The sequence below is a fragment of the Thunnus thynnus genome, chromosome 10, assembly GCF_963924715.1.
Source record: "Thunnus thynnus chromosome 10, fThuThy2.1, whole genome shotgun sequence".
Lineage (NCBI taxonomy): Eukaryota > Metazoa > Chordata > Actinopteri > Scombriformes > Scombridae > Thunnus > Thunnus thynnus.
This window is the reverse complement of record NC_089526.1, coordinates 1,599,548-1,617,078: the sequence shown is the minus strand read 5'-3', so window position 1 is coordinate 1,617,078 and position 17,531 is coordinate 1,599,548. Positions and strand designations below refer to the sequence as shown.

Sequence of the window (17,531 nt, the reverse complement as noted above, 5' to 3'; positions counted from 1 at the left end):
ATAATATCCACATTTTGAGATTTTAGGGGGAATAATTATTTGAATACATTTTTTGGCAAAGATGTCAAACATCCTCTTCTCACTTTACTAGGATAATTTAATGTTCTTATTATAATTCTATAATTGGTCTGACAGTTAAAGTTGAAGATATTTGATATCAGAGAATGATCCTACAGTTCTCAGTTTCAATTTTGGCTGCTTAGCTAACATAACGTTAGCCAACATTAGCTTATATTTTAGTTTGACAAACTGACAGAATTAAGTTGCTGCTCAGCCCTGAATGTTCTGGAGATCTCATTGAAACGTTTACTTTAAAATAGTGATGAAATGTGTTTGAAAATACCACTGAGTGATTCCAACTATTGTTTATTATCTGCTAGCATGGTCTATGGTAATAAACACGTCAGCCCATATCACATCTGCCTAACCTGTGATGTATGAAGAAAGGTGTTGAATTACAACTCAAACTGTAAATACAAATATGATAGTCAGTCAGTAAGAAATATATCACAAAAGTGAGCATGAGATTCACTCAATTTTTGTGTAGAAAAAAGTGTTAAATTCTGGTGTAATTTTCCACAAACGGCTAAATATCAGATATACTGTCGATAAAGTGCTAGAAAATACATTTTCAAAATCCCTGTGAAAAACAACAATTAAGCGCAAAAACACTTTCAAATAGATTATAATTATTTAGAGCTGCAACAATTAGTAAATTAATCAATTAGTTGATCAACAGAAAATGATAATCCATTTTTCCTTTTGAATATTTTTTTTTAAGAAAAAATGCTAAAACTCTCAAGTTTAAGCTTCTTAAATGTGAATATTTTTTGCTCTTTAGTCCTCTATGACAGTAAACTGAATATCTTTGGGTTGTGGACTGTTGGTCAGGACAAAATAAGACATTTTAGATTGCATCTTTTGACATTTTTTCACCATTTTATAGACTTTTATCCATTTATCAATAATAATAATAATTGGTTTCAGCCCTGATATATTACATAGTTTATTCTATAGTAACTGATCAAGTAAATTAGATACTTATATATATAAAATGAATTATAAAACTTTCTCACCTTTAGTAATGACCTCCTGTTTCTCAGTCATGAAGATATCCTTCAGAAGAGTTACTCTGACAGAATCAAACGCATACTGATCACTCAACAAGCGTATTTCATCCATTAGTGCACCTGCGCTCATCCCAATAACAGTAACCCCTGCTAATTTGATCTCACGAGCCACTGTAGACACACGATCACGTGAGGCTTTTCCACTCACGACGACCAGGAACTGTCGGAAGCCTTTCTCAGCACGGCCCCCCGCCTCACTGGTGAAAAAGATAGTTTTGGCTGATTCCAAAGCACGGTCCAGGTAACGCGGTTCGTTGGGTTGTGGAGGGTGCAGTCGGAAACGCTTGACACCAGCCAGGGTCTCCTGTTTGGTTTGAAAAGCATTGAGAAGGAATTCAACTTTGGTATCTTGACCGTACTGGGCCAACCCGATACGGTAGGTGGAGGCTCTAACGTTAAGTTGATTGATCAATTTGTTAAGTTCTGTCTTGAACTGGGAGAATTGTCCTTGAGCTATGCCACTGTCCACCAAGAAGAAAATATCTGCAAACCTTTCCGCCAAAGCTGAAAGACAAAAAACAGAAAATATTACATCAGAATTACAGTAGAGTCTGATGATCAGGCAAAAGCAGTCAGTCTATTAGATACAAAGAGCTTGTTGGATTGGTTAAGTGTATGTTCAGTCCTCAGAGTTGGTTATTTGATTGAGGAATAGCCAGAGGCAAAAAACTATTTGTATGCATTGTGCACACAATAAGTGATTATGTGTACAGTATACAAAAACAAAATCATGTTGAGTTCCTCTTAAACTACCCTCCACTCGTCTTCTCTGATGTCAGAATTGGGAGGCTACATCTGGCAATTTTTTATAACTTTCTGAATCTGCCAACCATGTCCACTTTATCCAGTAATTTTGAATGCAAATGTGAGAAAGCAGACAGTATTTTGAACCTCTCTCTGAAATAAGCACTCATCCTGTATGCTTCACAAAAATACTTGAATGAACACCTTCTAAGCAGAAACTGTCTGAAAGTGTGTGTTATGTGTTTTTTCTTGTCCCTCTCTATGATGGCAGGCTTTTTGTTCCACCTTTCATTGGGCCATCCAGGACACAACAATTGTACAAACTAGTTTCTTTGACGTAAGCTGACCCCTTAAAAGGAAACTTTGATGTTTTCCAACCTGTTTTCCCATCTTTTTGTGTGTAAGTGACTAATGGGGACAATACTTTTTGAAATCGGTCCAGTATTGAGTGAGAGCGCTGCAGCTGGCAGCTGTGAAAAGAGGCTGTAAATGTATTCGGATGGGGCAACAGCACCCCATCAATGTACGTCCACTAAAAGTGCTTGTTTTTGTCACTGACAGGCTCAGATTGTTATTATAAGTGTCTGACAACATTATTACTTGAGTATTATCATTTGATGCTACTTTATACTTCCACCACTACATTACAGGAGGAAATATTGTACTTTCTACTCCACTACATTTATTTCATAGCTTTAGTTGCTCTTTAGATTAAAGTTTTACATGAATTAACAAATGATGAGCTTATAAATTACTATGCATTGTTAAAGAGTAAACCAGTGTTTTCCAACCTTTTAGTGTGAGCTCTTAAAAAAAAATCAGTGTCTAGATAGGGCCCCTTTTCATTTTTCAGATATCTATCAGTTGTTTTCACAATAGAGACATCCCCCTGTAAACTTCTCAGATGGTTTCATTGTAATAATAATGATAAAAATGATCAAATGATCCAGTATTTCACCAAAAATCCAGCAAAAAAGACCAAAAATGATTAGAGAAAATCATAAAGACTGTAAACAGATTTGTGTTTCTTCTTTCCTCTCCCATTAATCATCTCACGACCCCTCAGATTTATCTGCTGACCCTTTGGAGGGGCCCGACGCCTAGGTTGGGAACCACTGGGCTAAACTAGCTAACTGTATATAAAGTAGTTGAAACTTGCTCCACCTCCAGCAGCTACAACAGTAACATGCTGCTCTAACACTGATGCTTCAGTATTAATAATGTAATTCATTAAACATATTGAATTTATCAGTTACAAGATCCAGCTCTCTGCAAATAAAGCACTCTCAAAACAGCCATAAACATAATTTCCTTGAAATAACAGAAAGCAGTCAAACTGTTTTACAACACAACTAACTAAGTGGACCTGTGATTGGAACACTAGTAAACAAATCATCAAGTAGACCATAACACTTAGAGTGGGGGCAGGGTGATCAAACTCTACTTAAAGGTACCTGGTGGAGTGTTTGACCACTTGTAATGCTATGGAACTATGTTTTACGAGTGAGTCCCCGTCTTGTTTATATCCTGCTTGCAGCTGGTGGCTGTAACATGCCAACAAATCAGCTTTGCAAATGTTTTAAACAATGCTTTTTGACTGAAAACTGAATATAAACCAAACTTTTCTTTGTTTGCAAGAAAACTCCTCAGGGCTCTAAGATTCAAACAAACCCAGTATGATCTCTACAAAGTGAATCTAAAGTCTTATTAGCAGCCACAGATGCTCTCTGCTTTTGTGTATATCGACAAATACACTTTGGTTGTTTTAGTTATTTAGATGTCTCGGATAAGTATTTTATATTTTAATGCAAAATTAACAAATGGACAACTAAACAATGTTTCTCCAATCATTCGCCTTACCTTGCCTTTGTTCCTCCATGGTGACACAAACAGTTTGCAGCAGACGCCCCATCTCCCTCTGCAGAGCCTCATAGCTATCGATGGTGAGGAGGAAGCGACTTGGGGGCCAGTTAACGATGGACTCTAGCTGTGTCCGGTTTGCTTGTCCCACCCCGATACCAAACACAATGACTCCGTGCTTCCTCAGGTTCTGAGCGTGCACTTTCACATCATCCGTGGATTTCCCATCTGTGATGACCACAGCGATCTGAGGCACCCGTTCATCGGCTCGGCTGCCAGTAACGTTGGTGAAGTACTGCTCCTGGAGGAATTTGATGGCCTTGCCTGTTTTCGTGCCTCCTTGTCGGTGAGATAATCTGTCCAGTGCAGCCAGCAGGGACCTCTTGTCCTTGTGATCCTTCAGCAGGAACTCCTGGAAAGGATCATCACTATACTGCGCCAAGCCGACTCGAACTTTGTTGTCACCGATGTTGAGGGTCTTGACGATGTTGCGTAGGAAAATCCGGATCTTCTGAAAGTCTGCGGGAGATATGCTGGAGGAGCCATCGACCAGGAAGACGATGTCAGCCATGTTGGCATTTTCACACTCTGGACAGGAGAAGAATAAAGTCAGTATTGCATTGCCTGAAAATAGATATTCTGAAAGTAAGATTACAGATCACAAAGTTCATTGTGATGAAATAATGAAACATTTTTGAACGGATAGCTTTAGATAGCTCCTATTTCAACAGTTTTAAAATTCTTAAAAAATTTAAAACTGGTGAAATATTCCAGAATATGATGTTGAAATGAAAAAAACAAACATTATTCATCATTTATGAAAAAGGCAATTCAACAACTTTCTTTATTGTTGTAAATCAGGGGAATATACCAAACATCTACTATACTTGATCCCTCATTTAGAAATATCACAAGTTCCATTTAATTACCCACCAGTTGTCTGAGCAGCAATGCCACAGAAATACGCTGCTATGATGAGGCTGAAGAGCAGACCTGTTCTCCCCTTCATGCTGGAAAGCCTCATGAGTTTCTCTCTTCCTGTAATACAGATATAATACAGTTAGTTGGAGCTTTATTGTCCACACTGGAGAATTGTAATCAGCTTCACCATTCACACTATAAATTAAACAAATAATAATAAATTAAACAAAAACACTAAGAGAGGACATAAAAAGCATGACATTAAAAACATAAATTTAAATACAGAGAGGCTAATAAAGTTGCAAAGTGTCCAAGCAGGATTTACCACGTCTTGAGGCTAAAGTACCTCAAAAGTATAATGTATAAGAATTTTAGTTTAAAACATTCCCAAATTAACTAAAATTATCAACAGAATTTGAAAAAGTAACAGTTTTGACGTTATGTCATAGACCAATATGTATTGTGTTGCAGAGATATCTACTGAAGTTAGCATGCTAACCAGCTAGCCCTGGCCCCATCCGGCCCGTACTGTCTCGTAATACCACTTGGGCGATAGCGAGTCACTGTAACTCCTAATATGTGGTCAGTTTATCCAAATAACATCTATTTTGAAAGTTGCACCGACGTTATCGGAGCAGCCGGCTCCTGCTGCAGAGGGTGGAGCTGCTCATCTCAGCTGATCAGATGAACTGCACTGTACCATTTGGAGTCGTAACAGATTGTGGCAAGCTGAATAGATATTGAAATATCAAATCAATTAATCAGGTCTCTACTGAATTACTGTGTTGTGAAATGGCAGCAATTAATAAAAAAATGAGGCTGTGTTGCAGAAAAACTGCTGTTTTACCATTAGTGAGTTCTGTGACATTTAATGATTTACACCTACACTAGGGGCATGTGTGTAAATATTTAGTTGTTAGTTGGAGTTATGTTGTTATGTGTATATGTATCTCCGTGGTGCAACTGCTTTCTGATTTGTGCAGCTCGTTTATAATTTACCTCTTACTGCATTTTGATATCTTGACAATGCCATAGCACAGATTCACTGTAAACAGTAAGCTTTACGATATAGTCAGTGAGTGATAATGGTGGTGGGGTGGTGTGTGTGTGTGTCCTCTATTTGTTTGGATCAAGTGGCCAATTCTTACACATTATACCATTATAGTGCTACTGGCGGCCACTAGATGTTCCAACTGACTCCCGTTCAAAAAGCCTCAAGTTCTCTCTAGAAATAGAAGAGTCATTCATTGTTTTCAACGAGTCATTATGGTCTCAATCTCTAAACTCAGGTTCTCTAGTAAGTGTGCTGATAGTCATTTTGGAAATTGCTGTTCCGTTAATAAGATTTGAAGACTTATAGTTCCTTTGATGTCTGCCATGTGAGTGTTGATTGACAGCTGTGATTGACAGTTGGCTCACCTGCTGTTCTCCTCGGCTCCAATACTCACACTGACTTGGACTATTGTTGCAATGTTTCACAAAGTTAGTCGAAGTGCGCAGCTCTCAGTGTTTCTGAGGAAGCCAAAATCCATCTTGGGAGTCATACTTAACTTCTACCTCAAAGTCTTTTGTCCACAAGTTTGTACCTTTGCTTTTTTATCAAAGAACCAAATTGAACCAAAAAGTTCCAAACTGATAGATTAGTACACTTTGAGACTGAACTGTCTATCTTTTTTCCCTGACTCCAGGGTGGTGCCCCTTTATTGTTAATTCTTATTAATAACTTTTATTGATTTTAATAATTAATTAAAGCTGCAAGCAGCGATGAACGGGTCCTTGCGCCTCTGCGCCATCGGGCCGCAATTTTTTTACCTGTTCTTAAGTCACAAACACAGGAGAGAAAAAAATTTAGATCAGACTTAGAAAATTGATCACCACTTGCCTCTCGGGGCTTCTGCAAGGAAATGATGTTTTATGGATTTTAAAGAAAAGGTAATTAAACAAGGTTTGTGTGGATAAACCATGTTAGACTAAATTGAAGCTGCAAGCAGCGTTGAACAGGCCTCTGCGCACGTCGGGCTGCAGTGCAATTGAAGGGCTTCTGTCACGGGCATGTAGATGTCTTCAGACCCGGGCTGTTTTCAGACAGTGCAAGAAGGAGATAAACATCACTTCCTTCGTCCACTATTTTGCCTGCTGCTGGGGCTGCTTCGCTGAAATTTCGTAGGGGGCGCTATTCAGCCAGTTTGCATCACTGATGGAATATTGTCATGTACACGTGTTCAGGCCGGGAGAAGTTTGGTACAGACTGGAGCATTTACAATAAAGTTATAGCAACTTCCTCTGTCATGGCGAAATATCAAATCTCAACGGTGTAAGGATGAGAATTTTCTGCAGAGTGAGACATGTCTGTCTTGCTCACACCTGTATCATCAAAATGATGCAAGTTTTGGGCCCATTCACTTGAATTTCAATTAGTAAATTGAAAACTCTTGATGAGTTTGTGTGTAAAACAAATTAATTTCCTAATTTTCAACAAGTCTATTTTTAGAAAAGTAAAGACTTTTAGCCCACATGACCTGGTCAAACTTTGATTGAAATGTGTACTGTCAGGTGTGTAGAGACAATAAGTAACTGCAGCTGGACACAGAAAAATACTCATATATTTGAATGGAGAGTGTGAGTGAACCGCTAGGTGCTCGGGCCCTAGTAAAGGAAAAACTGCAGTACAGAGCTACAAATTTTACTTTTGATGGTATTTTTCTACAGCACTTTATCACTAAACTGTCACCCTCACTCCATTTTTTCCCTTCCCCTCATAGGTCATCCCTACTACTGAATTATAAATATAAGACCTATAATTATTGTAAAATAAATGATAATAACACCAAACTTCATACAAAGTTTGTATATAATGTACTGTATGTATATAGGCCTTTCTGCTGTATCCTACAAAAATGAGCTGCATTAAACCCCCACACCAGTGGCAGCTAGTGACTCAAAAAACTGGGGAGGACAGGAGGAAAACCAACATACCGCATCAAAGTATATCATTGTCCCCCACCTGATGAAATCGGAGGGGTGGGGGGCAATTTTATATGCCAATAAAACAATTTGCTTTTAAAAAAAAAAAGCCTGAGTGGTGTAAAGGCTGCTTCTTTAAAGACATTTAGCATATACATTTTGTTTCTAAACAAAGAAGAGCTCATTTTAGCCATGCAGTGGTTCAGATGTGTGATTTTACCAACAAAGTGAAATTCAAATTTATAGTATTGTTCTATTGTGACAACAGATTTATATTCTCATCAAAAACAGACAAGATATCACATGATTTACACGTGTTTCCTGTATTTTCTTAGTATACAGAAATATATAAAGTACCACAAAGCTCATAATGTGATACAGGAACAGATCAGTGCTGAATACTAGAAACACTGAACACTAAAAACATTCACAGATCTAAAAGTGTAGGTCCACATCAGAAAGTATTAATGTATGTATCAAATACATGACTTACACACTCTGATCTATGTGCATGACATACAAAATATAGTCTACAAAGCTGACATGTTAACACTAGGGGTGCAACGGATCACAAAACTCACGGTTCAGATCGTATCATGGATTTGAGTCAGACAAATAAAACTTTGTTCTCCATTTATTCTGTAACTTATAGCAAGGAACAGCAATTAACTTTTGCCCATGGTCTGAAATGAAAACAACATTTAAGAACTCCAATGTTTAAATAAAATAAAATAAAATATGTAAAATATTCAATGCTCAATCATTGCAATATGAGGCATGATACCTTCCTCTTTTAAACACGGTAGTGAATGAAACAGCCTCTGTCTACATCATCAAAACTTGATGATAACTTAGAAACATGAACACACGTCTCGTCCTGCAGCTTGTTGAATGAGCCACCAAACAAACATTCACCGCTAACGTCAGTTAGCAGCTAGATGCTAATTAGCTGCGCAGCTGCAGCACATCAAACAGCGTGTAAACATACCTACAGATGTCACTGCGGACCCGTTAGATGCTGGTTTGATCATTACCCTTCAAAATCCCTGTTAGCGACACGCTGTCTGCCCATGACTTGTATTTACAGCAGTTTGTTTGCTTTGTCTTAAATGAGACATTATATTTTGCAATTAATCCGCAGTTCATATATCTGCTGAACCGTTGGGGGCGATCTGTATGAATCATGGATCAACTACAATTAAAGCTGCAAGCAGCGTTTAATGGGCCCTTGCGCCTTTGTGCACGTTGGGTGGCGGCGCAGTCGAAGGGTTTCTGTCACAGGCAGTTGGATGTCCACTATCTCAATGTTGGGACAGGCAGTGGTGCATTGGGTTATTAGCAGTAATTCATAATTATCATAGATAATTATGAATTATGAAATCAAGATATTGTTAACCTTAATCAATAATGCGGGCACCAACTGTTGGCAACAACTGTTGGAACACAGTTGATTATTTGCAATAATTATCAATTATCAAAGATAATTAACTAATTATAACAATTAATAGAATAGGACCAATAACCAAACAAGGTAGTCTCATAAATGGGAGTTCACCTAGAATGTTAATATCTGAGAGATATCAACATTCAAGGGTGAACAAAGAGGGGTTGAATTCGAGCTCTGACTCCTTCAATCAGCCACTTTTGACAATATGTTACACACAATAATGACAAAAGAACTTCTCTTTAAAGATATAACAGTGCTTATTAAACTTAGCAAAATTAACAAAGTTAACAAATGCTTCATTCAATAAACAACTATTCTAAAATCTAATTCTACCAAACAAAACACAAACATCTATGTACAGGGTTGGACACATGCAGAGGAATGCATGTGTGTGTGTGTGTGTGCGACAAGATGGCGACGGGGCCTGACGTGATGACGTCGTCGGTCTGCGATGTGGACATGACTGTGGGAGTAAGTCACGTCATGCGAGACCCGAATGGCAGAAGTACGGCGGTGTCTTGGCCTCATAAATCCCATGACTTTGGCCAAATCCTACATTAAAAATCACATTTTTTGTAGGAAATTTCATCGCAAATCCATTGATACAGGTTTCAAAGTGGTCAGACTTAAAGTTTACACATCAGAACCATTTGTTTGACACAAAGTCCATGCCTAGAGTTTGCCTCCCCATTGGTTTACATTGTAAGGGTGATGTGGCACTACAATTTTCAGGGCTTACTAGATCTAAACCGTTCAAGCTATTACAAAGTTTTTAATAACTTTTGTTCTGCACAGTGTGATAAGTCATGTAATAAAGTTTGAAGCCGATACCTTTAACGCCCTAGGAGGAGATATAGTTTGATCGGGGTCCAAAATTGGCGCAAAGTCATACTTTCATGGGTAAATTGTGGACTTCCTGTTGGATTTAGGTCAGGGGTGTCAGTGTATGATTTGTAGGGCTCGATGAGATGAATAATTGAGTTTTGGTTTGATCTCTCTACGACATTCCTACAGGCCGTGGCGGCCATATTAGATACATAGGTGGCGCTATAGAGCACATTTTGGCACTTTGGGGGATAATTTTTACATTTTATCAAATTTTTTACCAGACCTGGTGTGCGTGCCAAATTTGGTGAGGTTTTGAGCATGTTTAGGGGGTCAAATTTAGGGTTGAAGTGGCGGATTAATGAAGAAAGAATAATCAGAAAGAAATTAAAGCTGCAAGCAGCGTTGAACGGGCCTTTGCGCCCTTGTGCACGTTGGGCCACGGCGCAATTAAAGGGCTTCTGTGACAGGCATGTAGATGTCTTCAGACCCGGGCTGTTTTCAGACAGTGCGAGAAGGAGATAAACATCACTTCCTTTGTCCACTATTTTGCCTGCTGCTGCGGCTGCTTTACTGAAATTTCGGAGGGTGCACTATTCAGCCAGCTTGCATCATTGGTGGAACATTGTCATGTAGACGTGTTCAGGCCGGGAGTCTTATCAAACATGTAAAGTTTGGTGCAACTGGAGCATTTACAATAAAGTTATAGCAACTTCCTCTGTCATGGTGAAACATCAAATTGCATCGTGTGAGGATGAGAATTTTCTGCAGGGTGAGACATGGCTGCCTTGCTCACACCTGTGTCATAAAAATCATGCAAGTTTTGTGCCCATTCACTTGAATTTCAATGAGTTAATTGAAAATCCTTGATGAGTTTGTGTGTAAAACAAATTAATGTAAAGACTTTTAACTAGGGATGCACGACATTGGATTTTTGCCGATATCCAATATGCTGATATTTCCAACTCATTGTGGCCGATTGCCGATGCCGATATATGCACATATTTTTACCAGCTGGCTGAGGAGGCTATTATGCATGCAAGCATAGATTATACTATGATCAAGAAAGACAATATATGAAGGAAGAACTTAGGAAGACTGGAGTTCAGTAGCTCAGCATTAAAGTTCTTCCCTCATATAGGCTATAGTCTTTCTTTATCATTAGTACAATATATGATTGCATGTGTAATAGTCTCCTCAGCCAAGTTGGAAAAAATATGTGCATATATCAACATCAGCAATTGGCAAAAATGACAGTCAAAAAGTAATCGTGTTAAATAATTGTGATCCAATATTGAACAAGATAATCATGATTATGATTTTTGCCATAATTGAGCACCCCTAAAAACAACATAATTGTGATTTACATACACACACACACAGTTTGTGTGAGTTTAAATATGTATGTGATAAATTGTAAATATGTATGTAATGAATTGTTTTCTTTAAGAAACTGTTATTTGAACATTTTTCAGTGTGCTCCTAAAGTTATATGTGTGCCCCTAATTTTTTTTCATTTAGGAGCACATGTACTCCTTGAAAAAAAGTAAGCATTGAACACTGCTGTCAGATGTGTAGAAACACTAAGTAACTGGAGTGTGGCGCAGTCCAAGGGCTTCTGTCACAGGCATGTAGATGTTTTCAGACCTAGGTTTAGATCTAGTAAGCCCTGAAAGTTGGAGTGCGACATCACACCTTACAATATAAACCAATGGGGAGGCAATCTCTGGGCATGGACTTTGTGCCAAACTGGGTCGTCTGATGTCTAAACTATAAGTCCGACCACTTTCAAACCTGTATCAATGGATTCACGACGAAAATTCCTACAAAAACTGTGATTTTTAATGTAAGATTTGGCCAAAGTCATGGGATTTATGAGGATATTTCACAAGAAGAGTACTCTGAAATCCTTCTGTCCAGCTGAGAGGGAGAGAGAGAGATGGGAGGGGGGGGATGGGTAAAGTCAGACCTGTCAGCCCACGTCTGAAAACATCTACATGCCTGTGACAGAAGCCCTTGGACTGCGCCACACTCCAGTTACTTAGTGTTTCTACACATCTGACAGCAGTGTTCAATGCTTACTTTTTTTTCAAGGAGTACATGTGCTCCTAAATGAAAAAAATTAGGAGCCCACATATAACTTTAGGAGCACACTGAAAAATGTTTAAGTAAAAGTTTCTTAAAGAAAACAATTCATTACATACATACATACAATTTATCACTTACATATTGAAACTCTTTGTGTGTGTGTGTGTGTGTGTGTGTGTATATGTAAATCACAATTTATGTTGTTTTTAGGGGTGCTCAATTATGGCAAAAATCATAATCACGATTATCTTGTTCAGTATTGGATCACAATTATTTAACACGATCACTTTTTGACTGTCATTTTTGCCAGTTGCCGATGTTGATATATGCACATATTTTTTCCCTCTTGGCTGAGGAGACTATTACATATGCAATCATATATTGTACTAATGATCAAGAAAGACTATAGCCTATATGAGGGAAGAACTCAGGAAGACTGGAGTTTCGCAGCACAGCATTAAAACTTTAAAGGACCTGCCATGAGGGTGGAGCAGCAGTTTTTTTTTTAGTTTATTAGACAGACAGGATTAATGTGAAGGATTTAATCAATGGTGCGTAGTCCAAAGCAGAGGGAGGCAGTAATGCATCTAACATGCTGGTTGCTGTTTGGCCTCAAACCAGGAGGTCACACAGAGAAGGCCTACATGTAACCTGTGAGGCCTGACCACGAGGTGCTTTTTCTTTTGTTTCCCCTGAGACAAAGGAATAGTGCCAAAATACTGCTTACAGACAATGGGAGTCCATTGCAAACTCCATTTCCAAGGATGCTTTGCGATTTTCACACCGCAGCAGGGAACAGTCAACATACAGTCCCTCATTGGCAGAGACGCTCCTGCACAGCACAGCATCCTGATGACGCAGCCATAACATCACCGCCCCTTTAAAAACTGAGCATGCCCTGAAACACACGCCTTTCCCATGTCACAGAGCTAGGGTTAACTTCTGTACTTCTGTGAGTCAGCTTGACTAAAGGGGGTACTCCACGCACATGTTTTCCGCTCATCGAAGACTCCCCTTGCCGGACGAGACGAGACTTCGCCCGTGTTCACCCGAACACATTCCTGGATTCGAGAGAGACTGCTGCTGCAACCAGCATCCTCAAATTCCCTTGAGAAGGAAGAACAAAGTTACTTCAGGAGAACGTGGAACGTCTCTGCCCTGCTCGTATTCACCGAGTCGACTCTGCTGTTCTCTCCGCGATGCCACTGAGAGCCAGCTGCCGTGATTTTCGCCAACCATGCAAGAACGGCCACCGTCTGCATCCGAGCCGAGAACAGCCGGACAGAAAGACGGACTACACACACACCCTGCTCGCTTTCTGAAGCAACCAAGTAAGAGGCGTAAGTCTGGGCAGAGGCAGTGTTAGTTGTGTGTTCTTTTCAGCATCAGTTGCTGTTGTTTAGCAAAGCTTTTTAGCTTTATTGCCATTGTTTTGTTGTGTTGTTGACAGACCGCCGAGTCCATTTTTCTCTGCTTTACTCTGAGGAGTATTTTAAGTTTGCTGCCTCTTAGTTGTGTTCACCACGCTAGACTATTTTGTGTTTGTCCCGCTCGGGACTACTGCTGTGTTTGTGCCACCGTGAGTGAGAAAGTAAATTGCTTTGTCAATCAGAAACCAGACAACGTGCGTTACAGACTGCTGTCCATACACATGCTGTCTGTGGACAAAGGAACCGCTTCTCTCCCTCTCACGATCGCTCTCCCTCCTCCCTCTCTTGTGACTAACACACACACTCACATGCATGCACAGATACACGCACCGACATCTTTTTGCACATCTGATGGTCAGATAACGTCGGACAAAGCTTTGCTTTGTCTTTCCTTATCCGTCATCAGACACGTGTGTTTTTCACAGAATTGGGTGAGTGCAAGACGCCGACCACCAGGCGGCGCCATCTTGCTTTTGTCTGGCCAAGACACACTTCTGCCATTCTGGTCTCGCGTGACATGACTTCCTCCGATAGTCACGTCTGCGTCGCAGACTGACGACATCATTACGTCAGGCCCAGTCGCCATCTTGTCGCACACACACACACATACATGTATTCCCCTGCATGTGTCCAACCCTGTACATAGATGTTTGTGTTTTGTTTGGTAGAATTAGATTTTAGAATAGTTGTTTATTGAATGAAGCATTTGTTAACTTTGTTAATTTTGCTAAGTTTAATAAACACTGTTATATCTTTAAAGAGAAGTTCTTTTGTCATTATTGTGTGTAACATATTGTCAAAAGTGGCTGATTGAAGGAGTCAGAGCTCGAATTCAACCCTTCTTTGTTCACCCTTGAATGTTGATATCTCTCAGATATTAACATTCTAGGTGAACTCCCATTTATGAGACTACCTTGTTTGGTTATTGGTCCCGGTTTCCGGGTGGTGCCCTGTATTTGTTAGTTCATATTAATAATTCTATTAATTGTTATAATTAGTTAATTATCTTTGATAATTGATAATTATTGCAAATAAACAACTGCGTTCCTCACAGATCCAACAGTTGGTGCCCGAATTATTGATTAAGGTTAACAATATCTTGATTTCATAATTCGTAATTATCTATGATGATAATGAATTATTGCTAATAACCAAACGCACTACTGCCCGTCCTGACGTTGCCAACTGCTGTTATGAACCAAAAAGAGAGTAAAATATTTTTCCAAACAGAGTGGTACATCCTGTCAGCCGCAGGATTTCCTATCTGTGCAGCTGAACACAGCAGCTCCTCTACGGACTGTTTCTCCATGATGATCCCGATGTTTCTTCCACCGGTTTCACTTCACTCAGCTGGCTGACAGACCCGCTGGTTTTCCCACTTAACCTGAATAACAAACTGGGGCTCAGTGGTCCAGTTGGATCCAAACAGAGAGCTGGGGCTAGCTGAGAGCCCAGCGGAGGCTAACCAGTTGTGCTTCTTTCCGGTCATGCTGCAGCTTACGCTCCGCTAGCCTTAGGAGCGTCACCACTTTCTGTATCCGTTGTTTCAACTTTAAATCCCTCTAGCGTTTCATATAGTGTTATGGTTGTAATTTGTAGTTGCACAGTGTGCGAGTAAATTATTTCTCCACTTCGCACATATCTATTTTTAGGGGCAAATGCAAGTGAAATATTCACACTGTAGAGCCCTGTGACAGTACACATTTCAATCAAACTTTGACCAGATCATGTGGGTTAAAAGTGTTCAAAACTTGTACAATTTTGATGACACAGGTGTGAGCAACTCAGCCTTATATGACAAACATCATCTGATTCACATGAAATTTTCAAGGTGTGCTCTACAGTTGATATACAGCGACATGATGTTCACTTAATGGGTGTTTTCTAGCACCATATAGTGGACTCAAGAAATGACATCTAACTCCTTCATGCAATGTTAGATAACAGTGAAAAACTTAAGTTACATGTCCAGCTTTTGTCCAGCAAGTACTCGTAACAATGTACATTTATACGTACGCCACATAGAAGTGCAATCAAACTGGCTAAATAGCACCTCCCACGAAATCGCAGCAAAGCAGCCCCAGCAGCAGGTAAGATAGTGGACAAAGAAAGTGATGTTTATTTCCTTATTGCACTGTGTGAAAACAGCCCGGGTCTGAAGACATCTACATGCCCGTGACAGAAACCCTTCGACTGCGCTGTGGCCCGACGTGCGCAAAGGCGCGAGGGCCCGTTCAACGCTGCTTGCAGCTTTAATTAGTGTTCATGTCCAACACACAGCAAAGTGAGGTTGGATAGTTTGGCCTCATCCACACACAAACGCAAATAGCTCTTAATGAGCCTCAGAAGGCTGAAACTTTGTCTGGCAAGTTTCATTCACCATAAACATAAAAAGACACGAATATCTCATATTTTGGATAAAGTTTTCAGCGAAGTTAGTCATAAACTTTGAATCGCTGCTTCTGCAGTCTTCACTTCCTGCAGAGTTAATGAGCAGAAATACGGACAGCACCACTCTGCCATTGCAACCCACACTGTGGTGGGAGGGGGGATGACACCCATAGAGATAAGAACTACCATAGAGAATGAATAGAGGAAGCTGAGAGTTAAGTTCTCCTGTTCCTGCTGCACCCACGGGGTCCAGTGCTACATCCCCAGTGGGCTCTTACTGAGCGTGGGCCCTGGGGCGGCGGCCCCCTCTGCCCTCACGGTCACTCCGCTTATGGCCTCATTCAAAAACAGCTTGATAAAGCAGGCTAATATGGCAAACTTCAGGCGAGAGGCTGGTAGTAGGCTACAAGCGAACTGAAGCGAACTCCGAAGCGAACAGACGAGGGCGTTGAAGGTTGTACCATTTCGAGGAAGGGGCGGGGGGGCTCTTTTTATATATTAGGTAAAAACATCTAATTTGCCTTGAGTGATAGGGTACATACGATGAAAAAACTAATGGTGGGCATGTCCATAACAAATTTATATATTTTTTCAATTTGTGTTAAAATGTAATAATGTGATAATTATCATGACATTTTATCAACCTTATTTTTGGGGCCCCCGCCTGGTACTTGAGGCCCCACGCGCCCTGCATACTCTGCGTATGCGGAGTGGTGGTACTGAGCACTTTTATACAAGGATTGAAGACCTTTATTGTCATCTCACCACGGTTACATTTATAGTTTTCGGTTTCAAACGCTACATAGGAAGACATGCAATTGCGTTTACCCGGGTTTTGGTGATAAGATAGCATAAATGTAAGAGGTATTCAAACTTTAGAAGAATTTAAAACTAAACTTTAAAAAAACATATAAATAAAATAAATAAAGAGTATATAGAATACAGTGTGTGGGGTTGAATTGGTACAAGCAGCTGAAAACTGTAGCAGCGTTCATGAAAAGTGTTTTACAATGTTCCTGCTGCTCATTCACACAATTATTCACACATTCACACACCGATTGCGGCAAGCTGCCGTGCAAGGTGCCGCACAACCATCAGCGTTTGGTATCTGGCCCAAAGACACTTCAGCATGCAGACAGGAGGAGTCGGGGCTCGAACCACCGCTTTACCTCCTGAACCACAGCCGCCCAGATACTAAACTATATACTATAATAGTATATATGGTCATATTGCACAAGCCCTTTGTACATTAAACCTCCTTAAACACAAAATAAATAGAGGATAAAGGGTGAAATGTGCATGCAAGACGTCTCAAAGAATATTTCAAGCTGTGATCTCTGTCCTGCAGATGTGAAGGTGAGTGCTAAGTTACATTTCATCCCGTTAAAAAGACTAAACTTTTCCATCAATGCACACAAGTAGCGAAGTCAGCTTTATTTATATAGCTTAACATCCTCAACATCCTCTGTCCTCAGACCCTTGATTCAAATAAGGTAAAACTCCCCAAAAAACCATTTAATGGGGAAAAAATGTAAGAAAACTCAGGAGGAGCAACAGAGGAGGGATCCCTCTTCAGGACGACAGACAGGAAATAGATGTTGCGTGTACAGAATAGACCAAGAAGGTAAAGAATCATTCAGAGTCACTTACAGATCTGCTGCTCTGCATCTGCTCCCTCTGCATCCAAACGCAGGAGTTGCTCCGTCATGTAGAGGTGCTGAAGATAAAGGG

At 40.0% G+C, this 17,531-nt stretch overlaps 1 protein-coding gene across 2 annotated transcripts in view; it reads right to left on the bottom strand.

Moving 5' to 3' along the window:
• Positions 1-17,531, bottom strand: part of LOC137190746 (collagen alpha-6(VI) chain-like) — a 75,899-nt gene extending 58,368 nt beyond the window's left edge. For both annotated transcript variants that reach the window (XM_067600327.1, XM_067600328.1), the window contains exons 1-4: positions 17,451-17,531; positions 4,668-4,772; positions 3,735-4,322; positions 1,077-1,634 (exon numbers count right to left, since the gene is read on the bottom strand). In XM_067600327.1, the coding sequence (XP_067456428.1) occupies positions 1,077-1,634; positions 3,735-4,322; positions 4,668-4,758 (1,237 nt within the window). In that variant the 5' untranslated portion in view covers positions 4,759-4,772; positions 17,451-17,531. The remainder of the gene's footprint in view (positions 1-1,076; positions 1,635-3,734; positions 4,323-4,667; positions 4,773-17,450) is intronic.